Source organism: Felis catus, chromosome F1, assembly GCF_018350175.1.
Source record: "Felis catus isolate Fca126 chromosome F1, F.catus_Fca126_mat1.0, whole genome shotgun sequence".
Lineage (NCBI taxonomy): Eukaryota > Metazoa > Chordata > Mammalia > Carnivora > Felidae > Felis > Felis catus.
The window spans coordinates 66,247,468-66,264,308 of NC_058384.1; the positions used below are offsets into that span (position 1 = coordinate 66,247,468).

At 54.7% G+C, this 16,841-nt stretch overlaps 1 protein-coding gene across 5 annotated transcripts; it reads left to right on the forward strand.

Annotated features, from left to right (window-relative positions):
* The first annotated feature begins 895 nt into the window (after positions 1-895).
* CD5L (CD5 molecule like) lies at positions 896-15,422 on the forward strand. Of its 5 annotated transcripts, none has more exons than XM_045048844.1 (8): positions 896-1,062; positions 3,396-3,422; positions 5,966-6,286; positions 7,880-7,906; positions 10,449-10,790; positions 12,115-12,429; positions 13,372-13,692; positions 14,515-15,422. In XM_045048844.1, exons 1-8 carry the CDS (start codon positions 912-914, stop codon positions 14,541-14,543), a joined length of 1,533 nt encoding a protein of 510 aa, XP_044904779.1. In that variant the 5' UTR covers positions 896-911; the 3' UTR covers positions 14,544-15,422. The 5 variants fall into 5 exon arrangements, with proteins under 5 accessions (XP_044904779.1, XP_044904780.1, XP_023103370.2 ...); XM_045048845.1 differs by having other exon boundaries at positions 10,449-10,769; XM_045048847.1 differs by lacking the exon at positions 10,449-10,790 and having other exon boundaries at positions 897-1,062.
* The last annotated feature ends 1,419 nt before the right edge of the window (positions 15,423-16,841 follow it).

Genomic DNA, 16,841 nt, shown 5'->3' on the forward strand with positions numbered 1-16,841 from the left:
CCTGCCCAAGAGTCATCAGTGTCTTTCCTGCGCCCGTCACACTCATCCGGCTCTCCCGCTACTCAGAGCTCTTTACCGGATACAGTGATAACCAAGCGACGAAACACAGGATTAAAGAGCAAACCCAAAGGAGCCAAGCTTTGTGCGGAGTGACGTGGACATTTCAGAGAAGCAGCGACAGGAGTGACGCCGACCTACGCAGCTGAGCACTCCGTAGTCCAGCGTTGAACAGCTCTGGACACGCGGCTGTGCTCGATAGCAAGGCGGGAGGCTGGGGAGACCAGGGATCTTGCTACTCAACTGCTGTCTATCACATCCTGGTCTTAGGAGTGACTTGATTTCATGACCTCTTTTTTGCTCGGCTTCCAAAGATGGGCATGAACCAGGACAGGTAGAGAAGAGCAGATCCGTGTACTAAGCCCTCTGCTCTGTGCCGGAATGGCTGGCTTGAAGGAAAAGGAGCCTCGGCTGCAGAGATTGACGCCTTGACTCTGAATCGTGGCGCCTCCAAGGGCAAGTCTGGATTCACTCTACTCTCCTTCTCTATTCTCCTGGTGCTTCCATCTGGGGCGAGGGAATCAAAGTTGGTCTGTCACCCCCACGAACCCCACATGGAGGTCAAGGGTTGCCTGATCTTAGCAGGTGAAATGGCCCTACTCTTGGTCCCCGCCTGCCCTTGCGGGAGCTGATTGCCGTGGTTACGCAGTGAAGGGTCTGAAGCAGAGGTGGTTGGAGCTGAGATTAGAGCAGAACCAAGTCAGGGCAGCTTGGGGGTTTTGTAGTTTCCTTCTGTTTTTGCTATCTTTCTGCCAGTTCCGGCCACCTCCCTTCCTCTGGGGATACGCTGAGCTCAGCAAGCCCGGCTCCACCAGCTCTGCCCCCTGAGCCCATTGGCTTCTGGTCACCTGATAATGCTCTTGCTGCAGACAAGACCTCTGTCCCGCGGTGCACTTGTTGCCCAGAACTCTCCGTTGCTGCCCTGGGGCCTCCTCGCGGCCTCGGATTCCAGCTCAGCCTCTCCCGTCGCCTGGCTCATGGCGCTACTCTTCTCCCTAATCCTTGGTGAGTATCTCGGGCCCTGCTGGCTGAGGCTTCAGATCTCCCCAGAACCCCCTGCCCAGCTGGTCCCACTCCCTCTCAAGGAGTGACTTCTGCTCTCCTGCCCCTTCTGTGTCCAACAGTGTTCTAAACCCAAAGCCACTCAGTCCACACCCAATTTAGAATCCACTGTGATCCCCAGAGGTTTTATTTTTTTTCCTATTACTTTCTATTTGCCCTGACAAATTTATAATAGTCTATCATTTCCCCTGTTGCATAAATTTCCCCAAATGTACTCTTTTTTTTTTTTTGAAAAAGACAAGTGAACCATGCGTAGCAGCAGGTGGGGGAAGAAAAGGAAGTAGAACCACAGGCAAACACCTTCCACAGACCACGCTGTCCAGTTTCCTCCAAAAAGTGTTTCATGCGGGGTTTCCCAGTTTCTTATCATCCAGATTCATTCACAGTAAATGGGATTTTGGAGTCAAAGGGACCCGGGTTTCAATTTTCGTCCTTTGATTTCTTGGCTGTCTGAATTGTTCAGTTACCCTCTCTCTCTGGAATCTTGTTTTCATCTATGGAATGAGGAGAATATTATGTTCTCTAGAGGCCTGTGGGAGACTTTTCACGAATTAAGAAGCTTGGGGCATCCAACAATGCCTACGAGGTCCCTTCCCTAACTAATCACACCCATTTTTAAGTTTTATTTATTCATTTGGAGAGAGAGAGGGAGAGATGGAGAGAGAGAGGGAGAGAGAGAGGGGATCCCAAGCAGCCTCTACTCAGATGCAGGGCTCAGACTCATGGGCCGCGAGATCATGACCTAAGCTGAAATCATGAGTTGGATGCCCAACTGCCTGGGCCACCAGGCATCCCAATCTTACCCACTTTGTATTGTCTTGATGTTCTGGTGCATCACTGGAGCTTGCACTGGGCTCTCAACCAGGCATCGATGTGCTCTGTACAGGATGCTGGCCACTCTCCTAAACTCCATTGTGTCCCCTGTATCACCCAAGAGCGGGCCGGCCCATCACATGCATCCTACCCTGTCTTCCCGACTTTCCTTCGGCCCCACCTCCTTGGTGAAGCCTCTCCGGTCCGGTCCCCAAGAGTCGTCTACTCTGCCCCAGAGTTTTCAAGTCACTCTTGGGCTCTGTCACTTTCACACCTGCATGTCAGGGTCGACACGCTCAGTTTCCTCTCCGTGTGCACATGCTTCGTGCTCTTTACTGGAGATGTGGGGGGTTACGTGTGATACGATCTGCAGTTTTAGACAGACAGCTGCGGACAAGCGGCCACATCCTGAAGGCCAAGGGCTTAGGGTTGTTAAGAAACTACTTGGCAAATAGTCCAGAACAAGCCAATGAAATTCTTGGATCTGCCCGAAAGGCTCTAGACCAAAGATATTAGCTCCTTCACCAACATTCCACAAGATGTGGGGAGGGAAAAACTGTTCTGCACTGCAGAATGCCTAGGGCCTCGGGGACCACTCGGGGACCACAGGTGGACACAGGGTTCAGGACTCTTGGCAGCATTAGAAGGGAGCCCAATGCGTGGAGGATCCCGGCCACCCAGAGGTCCTGCGGGAAGAAACTATGATGTCCTAAGACGTGCCGGTGCTTAAGGCTGGGGATTGGGAAGCAAATACAGAGCTGCTTTCCGACCTGTTGAGCCCCCGGGGGCCGGCAAACAGCCTCCAAGCTAAGGATGGTGTTTACATTTTTCAACGGTGGGAAAAAATATCCAAAGAAGAATGATATTTTGTGCACCGAAGTCTGAATCTCGGAGTCTATGAACAAAGGTTGGTTGCGACATGGCCATGCTCTTTGTGCTCGTTCGGACATGGCAACTCTCACGCTACAGTGACAAGGTTGAGTAGTGGTGACAGAGACCGTGTGGCTACAAAGCCCAGGTTATTTGCGATCTGGCCCTTTACAGAAACAGTACGCTGGCTGTGGTCCCAATGCAGCGCCAGTGAACGTAGACGATCCCTCCCATTTCCCCCGCTCTGAGCTGCCGTGGTGGTGTCGCTGCCTTCTGCACCAGAGCCCATTCCGGGGACCTCTGATACCTCTTCCTGTGGAGCCCAGAGGCTGCACAACACCCCTGGGGCAGAGCCAACGTTGCGTGTTCGGGGAACATGATGGGCTGTGGCAGACCGGTCTTTGTGGTTCCCAGCCACTGTCCGTGTGTCCTTGCAGGGGAAGGTCCCCACAGGACCGAGTCTGGAGGCTCTGTACCCACACTTTAGCTGCCCCACAAAGTCTAGCAAAAAATTTCTAGACAGTCGTGTTGTTTGAACAAAGCCTTGGAAATGGACTGTATGACCTCACTCAACTTCCTTCTTCTCTCCCCAGCCATTTACACTGGACCTGGCATTTTAGGTAAGACTTTTTGAGGTCTTTGAGAGGCGGGGGGGTGGGGGGCTCCAAGCTCCAGCGATGGAAAATTTGAAGCTTCCTGGGGCACGGAGAGAGGCTCTATTCGATACAGCCCTGGTAGATTTCCTTCCCGGTTTCTCAGTCCGCCCACTCAGTCTTATGTGGATGGCTTCCCACCTCCAGAACCTGGGAGGGATTCGGGTGGCATTTCCTGAAAGGGGATTCCCTCCCACTTGGCCTCTGTGGCCCAAGACTCTTGGGCACCTCCAAGCAGCAGGTGGCCTTGTTTGGGGCTCGGAAAGCACCTCACCTCCTCGCGGGCATATCTGGGTCAGGAGCTTCCTCTTGCCCTGCTGGGCTCTACCACTGGCGGGACCCTGTGTCAGCCTGCATGGCTCCTTTGAACTAGAAATGCGTCAACTTGTATGCGGCCTGTGGCTGGACCGGCAGCAGGCGGGCTGGATTTCAGCCTCCACCGGCCCCTCGAGTGAGGGTCCTTGGGCAACATACGAGGGGAATGGGTCTCTCAAGAGGAAGACTGATGCTCCAGACTCTAGGCGGTTGGTCGTGGACTATCAGCTCCTTAGATATTACCCCTTGCGTGTTCTTTGTCTTGACGGTAGAGGCTTCGCGAGAGAGGGACAGCCACTAGCCTCTAGCCTCTTTACTAGAGAGGGACCCCGCATCTGCAGGGTGCAGTTTGATTCCTTCTGGAGGGCTGCCTGGGGTTCTCAGCCTGACGCTCAGATTACACGGGCCTTTTCCTGTGGCTTCCAGGGCTGTTCGTGCTGCTGGCACAAGGACCACTGCTGTCCAGCTTTCCATGGCCCGGGACGCTCCCCCTCCACCCCAGGGTTCTGCTCTGGAGCCATCAGCCAACACAGTAGGTCGAGGACACTGCCGGGGACGCAGCTGCCTCGATGGTCCCCCAGCCCTTCTCCCTGGCTTTCAGATCTCTTCGCAGTTGGGTTTCTTGGACACTAACACTGTTTCTTTCTTACATATTTCTTCTTTCCTGGGAGGTGTTCTACGCCTCCTTTCTGTGGAAAGGAAAACTCACTTAGAGCCAGAATTTTACAATTCAGAATCAGATAATGTGTGCAGCCAGCATCCCGGAGGACACAATAATGCCTGTCTAAACGCTAATCTTGCAATGAAATGCTGTTTCTGGGCGACTCCTCTAGGGTTATCTTTATTTGTAGGCTGCAAACTTAGGTGTGCAAAAATGAAAACCTTGCTTCGTTGTTTTGTAGTTACACTTAAATCTCTGTCTCTAGCCTCCATGCCTCACATTGCTTCCCTCAAAAGACACATGGAGGAAAAGGAGAGACACAAAAGCAAATGAGCAAACCAAAGGTCAACTTCCAAAGCACTTTGAAGTCAGCCAGCTCAGAGCTTTCCCACTCAGCCATGTCTTCTGGGGTTGAATGCAGGTTCTAGAGGATTTGTGTGCCGCAGAGGCAGTGGGAGATCTGCTCCTTCGAGGTCATATTCCATTCCTGCAGGTGCCTGGGTCACCCACGTGTCCCACGTGGTCACAGGTGACAATGCTCGCATCCTGGTTGGTCACAGACCAGCAGGCACGTGCGGTCCCGCCAGGTGCCCCAGACCTCTCTAGGTCAACCGCCCCATCCCGTGGAAGCAAGGCTGACTCAGCTTTTCTGTGCCACGTTGTCACTCGGAGGCTGCAGGAGACCCGCTGGGTTGCCTCAGATGTCTTAAATATAATGTCCTTGAGGACAGCAGTGTGGACAGTCCTGTTGGTCACTGTTCTTTGAGTTCATGAACATAGTATGTGCTCAATAAAAGTGTGTTGCCTGATGAGCTCGTCTCTGTCCTCCCCACAGCCATCACTCTATGTCTATGTCTTACTGGAAGAGGGAGAGGATTTCAGTTATTCTTTTCCACCCTCAGAGTTGTAGCCGGGAGGCAGAAACAGGTTCTGGATTCCTCAGAAATTATCTAGAGGCACTGGGGAGGCTGCCTCCTACCCCGGCTGCTGGAACCCTCTGGACTAATGACCGAGGCTCAGATGTGCAAAGGCTTGGCCCTTTGCCTACTTCTCTCTGCATTCTTCTGAGCTGTGTTCTCGGACATGGGAAGATGTCATAGGGAGCAGCAAGGTAGGGGAGATCGTTGATATTGGGAGAGAGAGAGAGAGTCAGGTTGTTCAGCCCAAATTATATCTAAACATCCTGCCTCATCTGGTGGCCATGGGGAAGGACAGGGTCAAGAAGAAAGAATGCAACAGGGAACACCTCTACGTTTGTGTTCTGACCTGGGGCTTCCACCGTCTGGCCACGTGAGCATGTGTTTGTAGGTGTCTTGCCGTGGAGTTTCTTGGCAGGGTAAATTCAAAGGGAGCAGAATCAGAGCTTAGGGATGAGGTCCTGAAGCTCCTCTCCCCCCCCCCCTTCCCTTTTGAGCCCTCCTTTCCCATCCCCCAGCTGTCCAAACACCCTCTGTCAGTGATGGAAGTTTCCTGAGATGCCTGCATCCTCTGCGGGCTCCTCCGGATGCCCAGCCAGGCTCCCGTTCCTTTGCAGGGTCTTTTTCCAGAGTGCGGCTAGTGGGAGGCGACCACCGCTGTGAAGGTCGTGTGGAGTTGCAGCAGGATGACGAGTGGGTCACCGTGTGTGATGACTACTGGAACATGGACTCTGTGGCCGTGCTGTGCCGGGAGCTGGGCTGTGGGGCGGCCAGGAAGACCATGAGTGGCACCATGTATGGACCAGTGACACCAAAGGACCAAAAAGTCTTCATCCACCTGTTCAGATGCAATGGGATCGAAGAAAGCCTGTCTCAGTGTGAGAGGGAAGATGCAATCGGATGCTCCCATGATGAGGATGCGGGAGCCGTGTGCGAGGGTGAGTCCCACAGCCCCTCAGGCCAGTTCACCTGTCTGAGCCCACTGTGGACGTGACACGTGGCTAACTGGCTCCTCACCCTTCGTGTCTCACCTCTTCCTGATCGTGGGCCCTGCAGGTGAACACTACCCTCACTTAGTATTGCCCGTGCTCTTTGGTTGAGGTACCGCATTCACTTTAGTTTCAGCCCACGTGAAGGGCTGCTTCTCCCCTTTGTGCACGTGCACGCGCACACACACACACACACACACACACACACACGAGCACGCACAGATCCATCCACCACTAAATGTTGGATCAAGAGTATAACCTGTGTCTGGAGCTTGGCGGGAGGTATGGGGAAGAAAAGAGCCGGTGAAGTACGATGTATGGTTCCCGGGTTTTGGTGCTAAAAAAAAAAAAAAAGTACAGGGGCTCCTGGGTGGCTCAATTGATTAAGTGTCCGACTTCAGCTCAGGTCATGATCTCGCGGTTTGTGGGTTCTAGCCCCGCATCGATGATCTGGAGTTTTAGACAGCTGCGGACAAGCGGCCACATCCTGAAGGCCAAGGGCTTAGGGTTGTTAAGAAACTACTTGGCAAATAGTCCAGAACAAGCCAATGAAATTCTTGGATCTGCCCGAAAGGCTCTAGACCAAAGATATTAGCTCCTTCACAAACATTCCACAAGATGTGGGGAGGGAAAAACTGTTCTGCACTGCAGAATGCCTAGGGCCTTGGGGACCACTCGGGGACCACAGGTGGACACAGGGTTCAGGACTCTTGGCAGCATTAGAAGGGAGCCCAATGCGTGGAGGATCCCGGCCACCCAGAGGTCCTGCGGGAAGAAACTATGATGTCCTAAGACGTGCCGGTGCTTAAGGCTGGGGATTGGGAAGCAAATACAGAGCTGCTTTCTGACCTGTTGAGCCCCCGGGGGCCGGCAAACAGCCTCCAAGCTAAGGGTGGTGTTTACATTTTTCAACGGTGGGAAAAAATATCCAAAGAAGAATGATATTTTGTGCACCGAAGTCTGAATCTCAGAGTCTATGAACAAAGGTTGGTTGCGACATGGCCATGCTCTTTGTGCTCGTTCGGACATGGCAACTCTCACGCTACAGTGACAAGGTTGAGTAGTGGTGACAGAGACCGTGTGGCTACAAAGCCCAGGTTATTTGCGATCTGGCCCTTTACAGAAACAGTACGCTGGCTGTGGTCCCAATGCAGCGCCAGTGAACGTAGACGATCCCTCCCATTTCCCCCGCTCTGAGCTGCCGTGGTGGTGTCGCTGCCTTCTGCACCAGAGCCCGTTCCGGGGACCTCTGACACCTCTTCCTGTGGAGCCCAGAGGCTGCACAACACCCCTGGGGCAGAGCCAACGTTGCATGTTCGGGGAACATGATTGGCTGTGGCAGACCGGTCTTTGTGGTTCCCAGCCACTGTCCGTGTGTCCTTGCAGGGGAAGGTCCCCACAGGACCGAGTCTGGAGGCTCTGTACCCACACTTTAGCTGCCCCACAAAGTCTAGCAAAAAATTTCTAGACAGTCGTGTTGTTTGAACAAAGCCTTGGAAATGGACTGTATGATCTCACTCAACTTCCTTCTTCTCTCCCCAGCCATTTACACTGGACCTGGCATTTTAGGTAAGACTTTTTGAGGTCTTTGAGAGGCGGGGGGGTGGGGGGCTCCAAGCTCCAGCGATGGAAAATTTGAAGCTTCCTGGGGCATGGAGAGAGGCTCTATTCGATACAGCCCTGGTAGATTTCCTTCCTGGTTTCTCAGTCCGCCCACTCAGTCTTATGTGGATGGCTTCCCACCTCCAGAACCTGGGAGGGATTCGGGTGGCATTTCCCGAAAGGGGATTCCCTCCCACTTGGCCTCTGTGGCCCAAGACTCTTGGGCACCTCCAAGCAGCAGATGGCCTTGTTTGGGGCTCGGAAAGCACCTCACCTCCTCGCGGGCATATCTGGGTCAGGAGCTTCCTCTTGCCCTGCTGGGCTCTACCACTGGCAGGACCCTGTGTCAGCCTGCATGGCTCCTTTGAACTAGAAATGCGTCAACTTGTATGCGGCCTGTGGCTGGACCGGCAGCAGGCGGGCTGGATTTCAGCCTCCACCGGCCCCTCGAGTGAGGGTCCTTGGGCAACATACAAGGGGAATGGGTCTCTCAAGAGGAAGACTGATGCTCCAGACTCTAGGCGGTTGGTCGTGGACTATCAGCTCCTTAGATATTACCCCTTGCGTGTTCTTTGTCTTGACGGTAGAGGCTTCGTGAGAGAGGGGCAGCCACTAGCCTCTAGCCTCTTTACTAGAGAGGGACCCCGCATCTGCAGGGTGCAGTTTGATTCCTTCTGGAGGGCTGCCTGGGGTTCTCAGCCTGACGCTCAGATTACACGGGCCTTTTCCTGTGGCTTCCAGGGCTGTTCGTGCTGCTGGCACAGGGACCACTGCTGTCCAGCTTTCCATGGCCCGGGACGCTCCCCCTCCACCCCAGGGTTCTGCTCTGGAGCCATCAGCCAACACAGTAGGTCGAGGACACTGCCGGGGACGCAGCTGCCTCGATGGTCCCCCAGCCCTTCTCCCTGGCTTTCAGATCTCTTCGCAGTTGGGTTTCTTGGACACTAACACTGTTTCTTTCTTACATATTTCTTCTTTCCTGGGAGGTGTTCTACGCCTCCTTTCTGTGGAAAGGAAAACTCACTTAGAGCCAGAATTTTACAATTCAGAATCAGATAATGTGTGCAGCCAGCATCCCGGAGGACACAATAATGCCTGTCTAAACGCTAATCTTGCAATGAAATGCTGTTTCTGGGCGACTCCTCTAGGGTTATCTTTATTTGTAGGCTGCAAACTTAGGTGTGCAAAAATGAAAACCTTGCTTCGTTGTTTTGTAGTTACACTTAAATCTCTGTCTCTAGCCTCCATGCCTCACATTGCTTCCCTCAAAAGACACATGGAGGAAAAGGAGAGACACAAAAGCAAATGAGCAAACCAAAGGTCAACTTCCAAAGCACTTTGAAGTCAGCCAGCTCAGAGCTTTCCCACTCAGCCATGTCTTCTGGGGTTGAATGCAGGTTCTAGAGGATTTGTGTGCCACAGAGGCAGTGGGAGATCTGCTCCTTCGAGGTCATATTCCATTCCTGCAGGTGCCTGGGTCACCCACGTGTCCCACGTGGTCATAGGTGACAATGCTCGCATCCTGGTTGGTCACAGACCAGCAGGCACGTGCGGTCCCGCCAGGTGCCCCAGACCTCTCTAGGTCAACCGCCCCATCCCGTGGAAGCAAGGCTGACTCAGCTTTTCTGTGCCACGTTGTCACTCGGAGGCTGCAGGAGACCCGCTGGGGTTGCCTCAGATGTCTTAAATATAATGTCCTTGAGGACAGCAGTGTGGACAGTCTTGTTGGTCACTGTTCTTTGAGTTCATGAACATAGTATGTGCTCAATAAAAGTGTGTTGCCTGATGAGCTCGTCTCTGTCCTCCCCACAGCCATCACTCTATGTCTATGTCTTACTGGAAGAGGGAGAGGATTTCAGTTATTCTTTTCCACCCTCAGAGTTGTAGCCGGGAGGCAGAAACAGGTTCTGGATTCCTCAGAAATTATCTGGAGGCTCTGGGGAGGCTGCCTCCTACCCCAGCTGCTGGAACCCTCTGGACTAATGACCGAGGCTCAGATGTGCAAAGGCTTGGCCCTTTGCCTACTTCTCTCTGCATTCTTCTGAGCTGTGTTCTCGGACATGGGAAGATGTCATAGGGAGCAGCAAGGTAGGGGAGATTGTTGATATTGGGAGAGAGAGAGAGTCAGGTTGTTCAGCCCAAATTATATCTAAACATCCTGCCTCATCTGGTGGCCATGGGGAAGGACAGGGTCAAGAAGAAAGAATGCAACAGGGAACACCTCTACGTTTGTGTTCTGACCTGGGGCTTCCACCGTCTGGCCACGTGAGCATGTGTTTGTAGGTGTCTTGCCGTGGAGTTTCTTGGCAGGGTAAATTAAAAGGGAGCAGAATCAGAGCTTAGGGATGAGGTCCTGAAGCTCCTCTCCCCCCCCCCCTTCCCTTTTGAGCCCTCCTTTCCCATCCCCCAGCTTTCCAAACACCCTCTGTCAGTGATGGAAGTTTCCTGAGATGCCTGCATCCTCTCCGGGCTCCTCCGGATGCCCAGCCAGGCTCCCGTTCCTTTGCAGGGTCTTTTTCCAGAGTGCGGCTAGTGGGAGGTGACCACCGCTGTGAAGGTCGTGTGGAGTTGCAGCAGGATGACGAGTGGGTCACCGTGTGTGATGACTACTGGAACATGGACTCTGTGGCCGTGCTGTGCCGGGAGCTGGGCTGTGGGGCGGCCAGGAAGACCATGAGTGGCACCGTGTATGGACCAGTGACACCAAAGGACCAAAAAGTCTTCATCCACTCGTTCAGATGCAATGGGATCGAAGAAAGCCTGTCTCAGTGTGAGAGGGAAGATGCAATTGGATGCTCCCATGTTGAGGATGTGGGAGTCGTGTGCGAGCGTGAGTCCCACAGCCCCTCAGGTCAGTTCACCTGTCTGAGCCCACTGTGGACGCGACACGCGGCTAACTGGCTCCTCACCCTTCATGTCTCACCTCTTCCTGATCGTGGGCCCTGCAGGTGAACACTACCCTCACTTAGTATTGCCCGTGCTCTTTGGTTGAGGTACCGCATTCACTTTAGTTTCAGCCCACGTGAAGGGCTGCTTCTCCCCTTTGTGCACGTGCACGCGCACACACACACACACACACACACACACACACGAGCACGCACAGATCCATCCACCACTAAATGTTGGATCAAGAGTATAACCTGTGTCTGGAGCTTGGCGGGAGGTATGGGGAAGAAAAGAGCCGGTGAAGTACGATGTATGGTTCCCGGGTTTTGGTGCTTAAAAAAAAAAAAGTACAGGGGCGCCTGGGTGGCTCAGTTGATTAAGTGTCCGACTTCAGCTCAGGTCATGATCTCGCGGTTTGTGGGTTCTAGCCCTGCATCGGGCTCTGTGCTGATGGCTCAGAGCCTGGAGCCTGCTTCGGATTCTGTGTCTCGCGCTCGCTCTCTGCTCCTCCCCCGCTCATGCTCTGTCTCTCTCTGTCTCAGAAATAAATAAACATTAGAAAAAAAGCAAAGTATGATGCATGCTCTTCCAGCTCTCAAGGAGTCCACCACCTGGAGCGTGGACGAGAGCCATTCCTAGGAAACCCACACAAGCCTGGTGTATGTATGTATAGTTGCCGTATTTCTTCGCCCTCTCCACACACTTGATTCCTGTGTGCTAACAGTCCCCTCTCTGTGTGCACTTCCCCCCCATTAGACTGTGGTTTGGTGGCAGTTAGGGTTAGGTTGCTCTGTGTCCTCTCTTTGTCACCCTGCAGACTGTAACCAGGGACACAACCACTCAGGCTGCCTGACGCTGGAATCTCGTTCTTATTTCTTGGAGAGGTGGAGGGTCAGGAGCGCTAACCCACGATACTTGGGTGATAAACGCTGAAAACAAACCCAAAAGCTTTTGGTCTTGGAAACAATGTTAGGTGACTATTGCATTTATTTTGTAAAAATCTATGCAACGCCTCCGCTTGCCTCTTGGGAGGAACAAATGAGAATACGAACGTGAAAATAACTTGAAAAACTAAAAACGTTACAGAAATAATTAACTCACTTGGAACTGAAAAATGACACTCCATCGACTCACTTGTCCATCCTTTCCACAAGCACCCACGAGGCAACGCTGAGCACTCTAGATGCGTCGTACTAAGCGCCAAGAGCAGAGGGACGTGTCCGTGGGGCTCTATTCTGGGAGGATCGTGTTGTTGGGTAAGCAGACACCTGCTCTTTGCTTCCCCACAGGGCCGGAGAGTGTGAGGCTGGCCGATGGCCCCGGGCGCTGCCAGGGCCGAGTGGAGGTGAAGTTCCAAGGGGAGTGGAGCTCTGTGTGCCAAGCAGGCTGGAGCTTTGCAGCCGCCAAGGTGGTGTGCCGGCAGCTGGGGTGTGGACGGGCCACCCTGACCCGGAGAGGCTGCAACAAAGCGACCCAGGGCCAAGGGGCCATCTGGCAGAGAAAGGCGTCATGCTCAGGACAAGAAGTGAGCCTTCAAGATTGCCTTTCTGAAGTTTGGGAACACAACTGTACCCACAATGAGGACGTGTGGGTCGAATGTGAAGGTAATGCCTATGAGTCCAGAGGCAGGTTCAGTCATGAATTTAGGTCAATCGGATTCGCTTTCACCAAGGCTCACGGAGAACCCGTCATCCATCAGATGACGGTGACAAAGTTACTTAGCTGTGCTGCCCATCAATTCTCTTGTTTTTAAAATGGAGACAATTGGAGAGTCTGGGTGGCTCAGTCGGTTAAGCGTCCAGCTTCGGCTCAGGTTATGATCTCATGGTTCTTGAACTGGAGCCCCGTGTTCAGGTCTGTGCTGATGGCTTGGGGCCTGGAACGGTCAAATTCTGCATCTCCCGGTCTCTCTGCTCCTCCCCTGTTCATGCTCTGTCTCTGTCTCTCTCTCAAAAATAAATAAAACATTAAAAAAGTTAAAATGGAGACAATAATATGTGCCCTTGTATATGGAGGTGCTTTAAGCCATCTTAAACACTATATTCATATGAACTATTATTATATTGAATTCTATTTAGTAGGAACGGGCACACCATTCCAGGTATTGTTGAGCTCTTCAATTTTTTAAAAACTAGTGGAAAGTCATTTAGTAACGTTAGAGTTTTTCACGTTTTTAAAAAATGTGTATTTTTGAGAGAGAGACAGAGCAAAAGTGGGGGACGGAAGATCCGAAGCAGGCTCTGCCCTGAACGCAGTGAGCCCGACGCGGGGCTCAAACCCACGAACCTTGAGACCATGATTTGAGGCAAAGTCAGAGGCTTAACTGACTGAGCCACCCAGGTGCCCCTACTGACGTCACATTTTAATAAACTAGATGGGGAGGTGGGAAATCCTGGTGAAGGAAAGGGACCAGGGCCGCAAGGTCAGGTCCAGAGAAGGGGATGGAGAGTCTCAGGTGCTGATGGGATCTGAGTGCCGGCTCAGAGGAGCTTACCCATCATCCTCCCTGCCTCCCGCCCACCCCCCTGTTCCTCCTACACCTGCAGATCCCTTTGCCTTGAAGCTGGTAGGAGGACGCAGCCACTGTGAGGGGAGGCTGGAGGTGCTGCACAAGGGCGAGTGGGGCTCTGTCTGCGACGACGGCTGGGGACAAGACGCAGACCGGGTGGTGTGCAGGCAGCTGGGCTGCGGGCAGCCCCTGTCTCCGCCTGTCAAAGTCCGGAGAAGGTTCGGCCCCGGGGTCGGCCGCATCTGGCTGGACGACGTCAAGTGCTCGGGGAAGGAGCCGTCCCTGGAGCAGTGCCTGCACAGGTCCTGGGGCTACCACAACTGTAACCACAGAGAGGATGTGGCTGTGGTCTGTGAAGGTCAGTCCTGGGTGGACGGGCCAGCGTGGTGGGAGGGGAGGACAGGGGGGGGCTCCCTCTGGGGGTGAGACCCCGGCTGCCACGCCGCTCCCCCACTTTACGCTTTCTTCCAGGGACACGAGTGAGGCCTTCCAGCCGTAAATAGAAACAATAACGATACTGATTATTGGTAAATCCCAAACCGTCTACCTATTGATGTGAGAGCAAGGGAGGTTTTAAAAACGGTTGGATCAACACCCTTAGATCAAACACGAAGAGAGTGAGGGTCAGAGAGGATAAGCGACTTTCCAGAATCATAAAAATTGCTTGGAAATGATAGAGCAGAACGAAAGTGTCGGGTTCTGACTCTGAACTCAGGGGTCATTGTCCCAGACGACCCCAGCCCTCGCACCCTGACTTTAAACTATGGGAGCCTGTCCCTCCTCCTTCTACCCGTGTGACTCCCTTATTTGAGGTGAACCCTTGGGAACGGGGCTGGGGTAGGGGGCTCTCTGGCAACGCCCGGGAGACAGAGTCTTCTCAGACAGCTGGCAGACCAGCCCCGAGCTGCGGGCGTCTTTGGGGGAGGGAAGGAGGAAGCCAGAAAAATGCAGGCGCGGCCCCTGGGGTCCAAAGCTCCGCTCTGTGTGCAGGGTAGATATGCAGGCCTGCTCGGGTGAAACAGTGCCGTGGGGCCGGGTAAGGGCCGACGGGGCTGAGCAAGGCGGTGACCTCTCTTTCCTCTCTGGGACCCAGTCTTCTCTCTGAGCCGTTTAGAGCTTGCATGAAGCCTTCCTTCTGGACGTGCTCCCTTCTCACTGTACATGCTTCTTCTTTCTGCAGAACAGCAGTCTGGCCTACCTGATGCTTGACCCACAGGCCCCAAGCGCTCTTACTTCTCCTGGGCCCTGATCGGCCCGGCCTGAGCCCCCCAGCCGCAGGCCGTACCCACAGCCCCGCTCTGCCCCCAGGAAGAGTCTGAACTCTGCCTACGCCTTGCTCCAGAGCCAAGCGCTCCCGTGGTCGCCCGGAGTTACCGGGTGTTGCAGGCCCTCCGCCGGGGGAGATGGGCCCTCGTCCCCTTGCCCGCACAGCGGCCCCCCTATCCCGGCTGGGGCCTCTCCTGCCTCCCCTCGCCCAGCCCGGTGCCCTTTGCAGCACGGGCTGTTGCCCGGCCCCATCTCTGTGCCTGCAAAGAACGTGAAGGGCGCAGGATGGTTGCATGGAACTTGGGGGGAAAGCTTAGAACCTTTTAAACTCTTTTTCTCACGCTTCGGACGACCACGACGATTCATCGCACCTCGCCGCCCTCCTGCTCCTCGGTGGCATCATGTCCTTTCAGCAGCTGAGCAGCGTCCTGGAATTCTAGACCCTTTCGTGGCACCTGGAAACCATGTTGCACCCCCTGAACGCCTGGAAGAAAACGGCTCTGGTGACCAGCCAGCGAGGTTGCGGCCTATCAAGCCGCTGCGCGCACACACGCGTCCTAACGGGTCCCAGGAGACGCGCCGGCTGTGCGGCTGCGACCAGAAGGAAGAAGAGGCCCGGGGCCGTGCCTCACGCCAGTCAGATGGTGCCTCTCATTTTAGCCTCTCACACACTGGCACCTGCAAGTCTGAGGCGACGCGCGAGGCTGGTAAGGAGAGAATCGACACTTGATTCTAAAACTCGAGCCTTAGACTCTGAGCTCCTGTAATGTGCCTGCATTTACGCCGCCTAATAAAGTCGATCTCACGGTCTAAACGTCTCAACCGTTGGCTCATGTGTGAGGTGCTTTTTTTTTCTGCCCCGGGGAAGCAGGTGCGTCAGCGACGGCCTTTGGGGCAGCAGAGACCCCGCCAGCACTTAGGACCCCGTGCCTTCCAGAGCCCTACCCTCCTGCCTCTTCCCTAGGGTGGGGACGGGGACAACCTGGTTCCGGAGCAGAGAAGAAAAGGCCTTATCGCACATTTGGGGACCGACCCTGTGACTCAAAGAGACTCGCCTTCATTCGCTCAGCTCCCTTTATCAGATGAGGTCCTCCCAATTTCCCCCACAGGCCAGTACCCTGTTCCCGTCACCCCAGAGGAGCTGGAAACCTAGAGCTGCCTGCACCGAAAAGCTGTTGTATCCAACGTAGAGCAGAAAGGGTTGGAATTTCACAACAGGAACTCTGAATCTCCCTTAATTTCTGCATTAGGATTTCGGCCTAATCCCCGGCCAAGTCCCCTGAGAACCCGTCAGATCAAAGTAACAGCACTTGGAAGAGAGGGGTGGATCCCACCCGGAAGCAGGAGCTGGCAGGAGCCTAAGTGGTGTCACCGAAGGAGAGAATGCAGAGCTGACGCTGGCCTGTTGGAACCGTTGGGGAGGAGGCCGCCTCGATGTCCACAGAGGGCACGGATGAAATAGCGAGCCAGGGCCCGAGGAGATTCGCGTGTGACAGTGAGTGCCCACGCTCAGACTCTGCTGTGTCCTCCGGGACACGCGGCTAGTCTCTCCCGGGTGCCTCTTATCAGAGGACACAGCGGCCAGCGCCCCCAGCCCGGCTCCGGCAAAGCAGTCTGCTCCCCTCGAGCTCTGCCTTCGGGGGGAGTAGTGCCTGCACAGGTCAGGGGTTGTGAGCTGGCTCACACCTTCTCCTCCAAGAGACCCTCCTGAGACCCGACCCCTCCTGACCCTTGTCAGGGCCCTTGCCGGGGCACTTCCTGGCCCACACATGCCCCGTGTGCACCCCCACATCTGGCCTGGGGCAGACGGGGCCCTCCGGGCCCGTGGGGCTGGGGACCGACCGTACCACCTGCACAGTCTCCAGCATAGAGGGGTCCCCGGCCCTGAAAATCACCCTGAGGCGGCCGTTACAAGTCTGTGACAATCAGCACCCCCTTGCAGCCTGACAGGGTCAGGGGCCTCGCCAGCAAACAGGGCTCCCAGATCTGTCTTAGTAGGAGACACTGTGGGCAACCCTCTGGGCACTCGGGCAGGCGGGCCACTCTCCCGCCACTGTGCCTTCAGTGGACTATCGTCCCCTGGGGAGGTGACTTAGGGCTTGCAAGCTGCCATACGCCTCGTTCCCCAAGGGCCACTCTTGTGGCCCTGCCTGTCCCACCCTCGACAGAGGGTCCCGATCACAGCACCCACACCTACACCCAGCCTGCACAGCCAGCCGGGGCAGAGTCCCCAGTAGCAGG

Coding starts and splice junctions, on each gene's coding strand:
- CD5L (XM_045048844.1), top strand. CDS start 912: ATGCTCTTGCTGCAGACAAGACCTCTGTCCCGCGGTGCACTTGTTGCC. Junction 6,287..7,879: donor TGCGGGAGCCGTGTGCGAGG/GTGAGTCCCACA, acceptor TTCTCTCCCCAG/CCATTTACACTGGACCTGGC. Junction 13,693..14,514: donor TGTGGCTGTGGTCTGTGAAG/GTCAGTCCTGGG, acceptor TTCTTTCTGCAG/AACAGCAGTCTGGCCTACCT.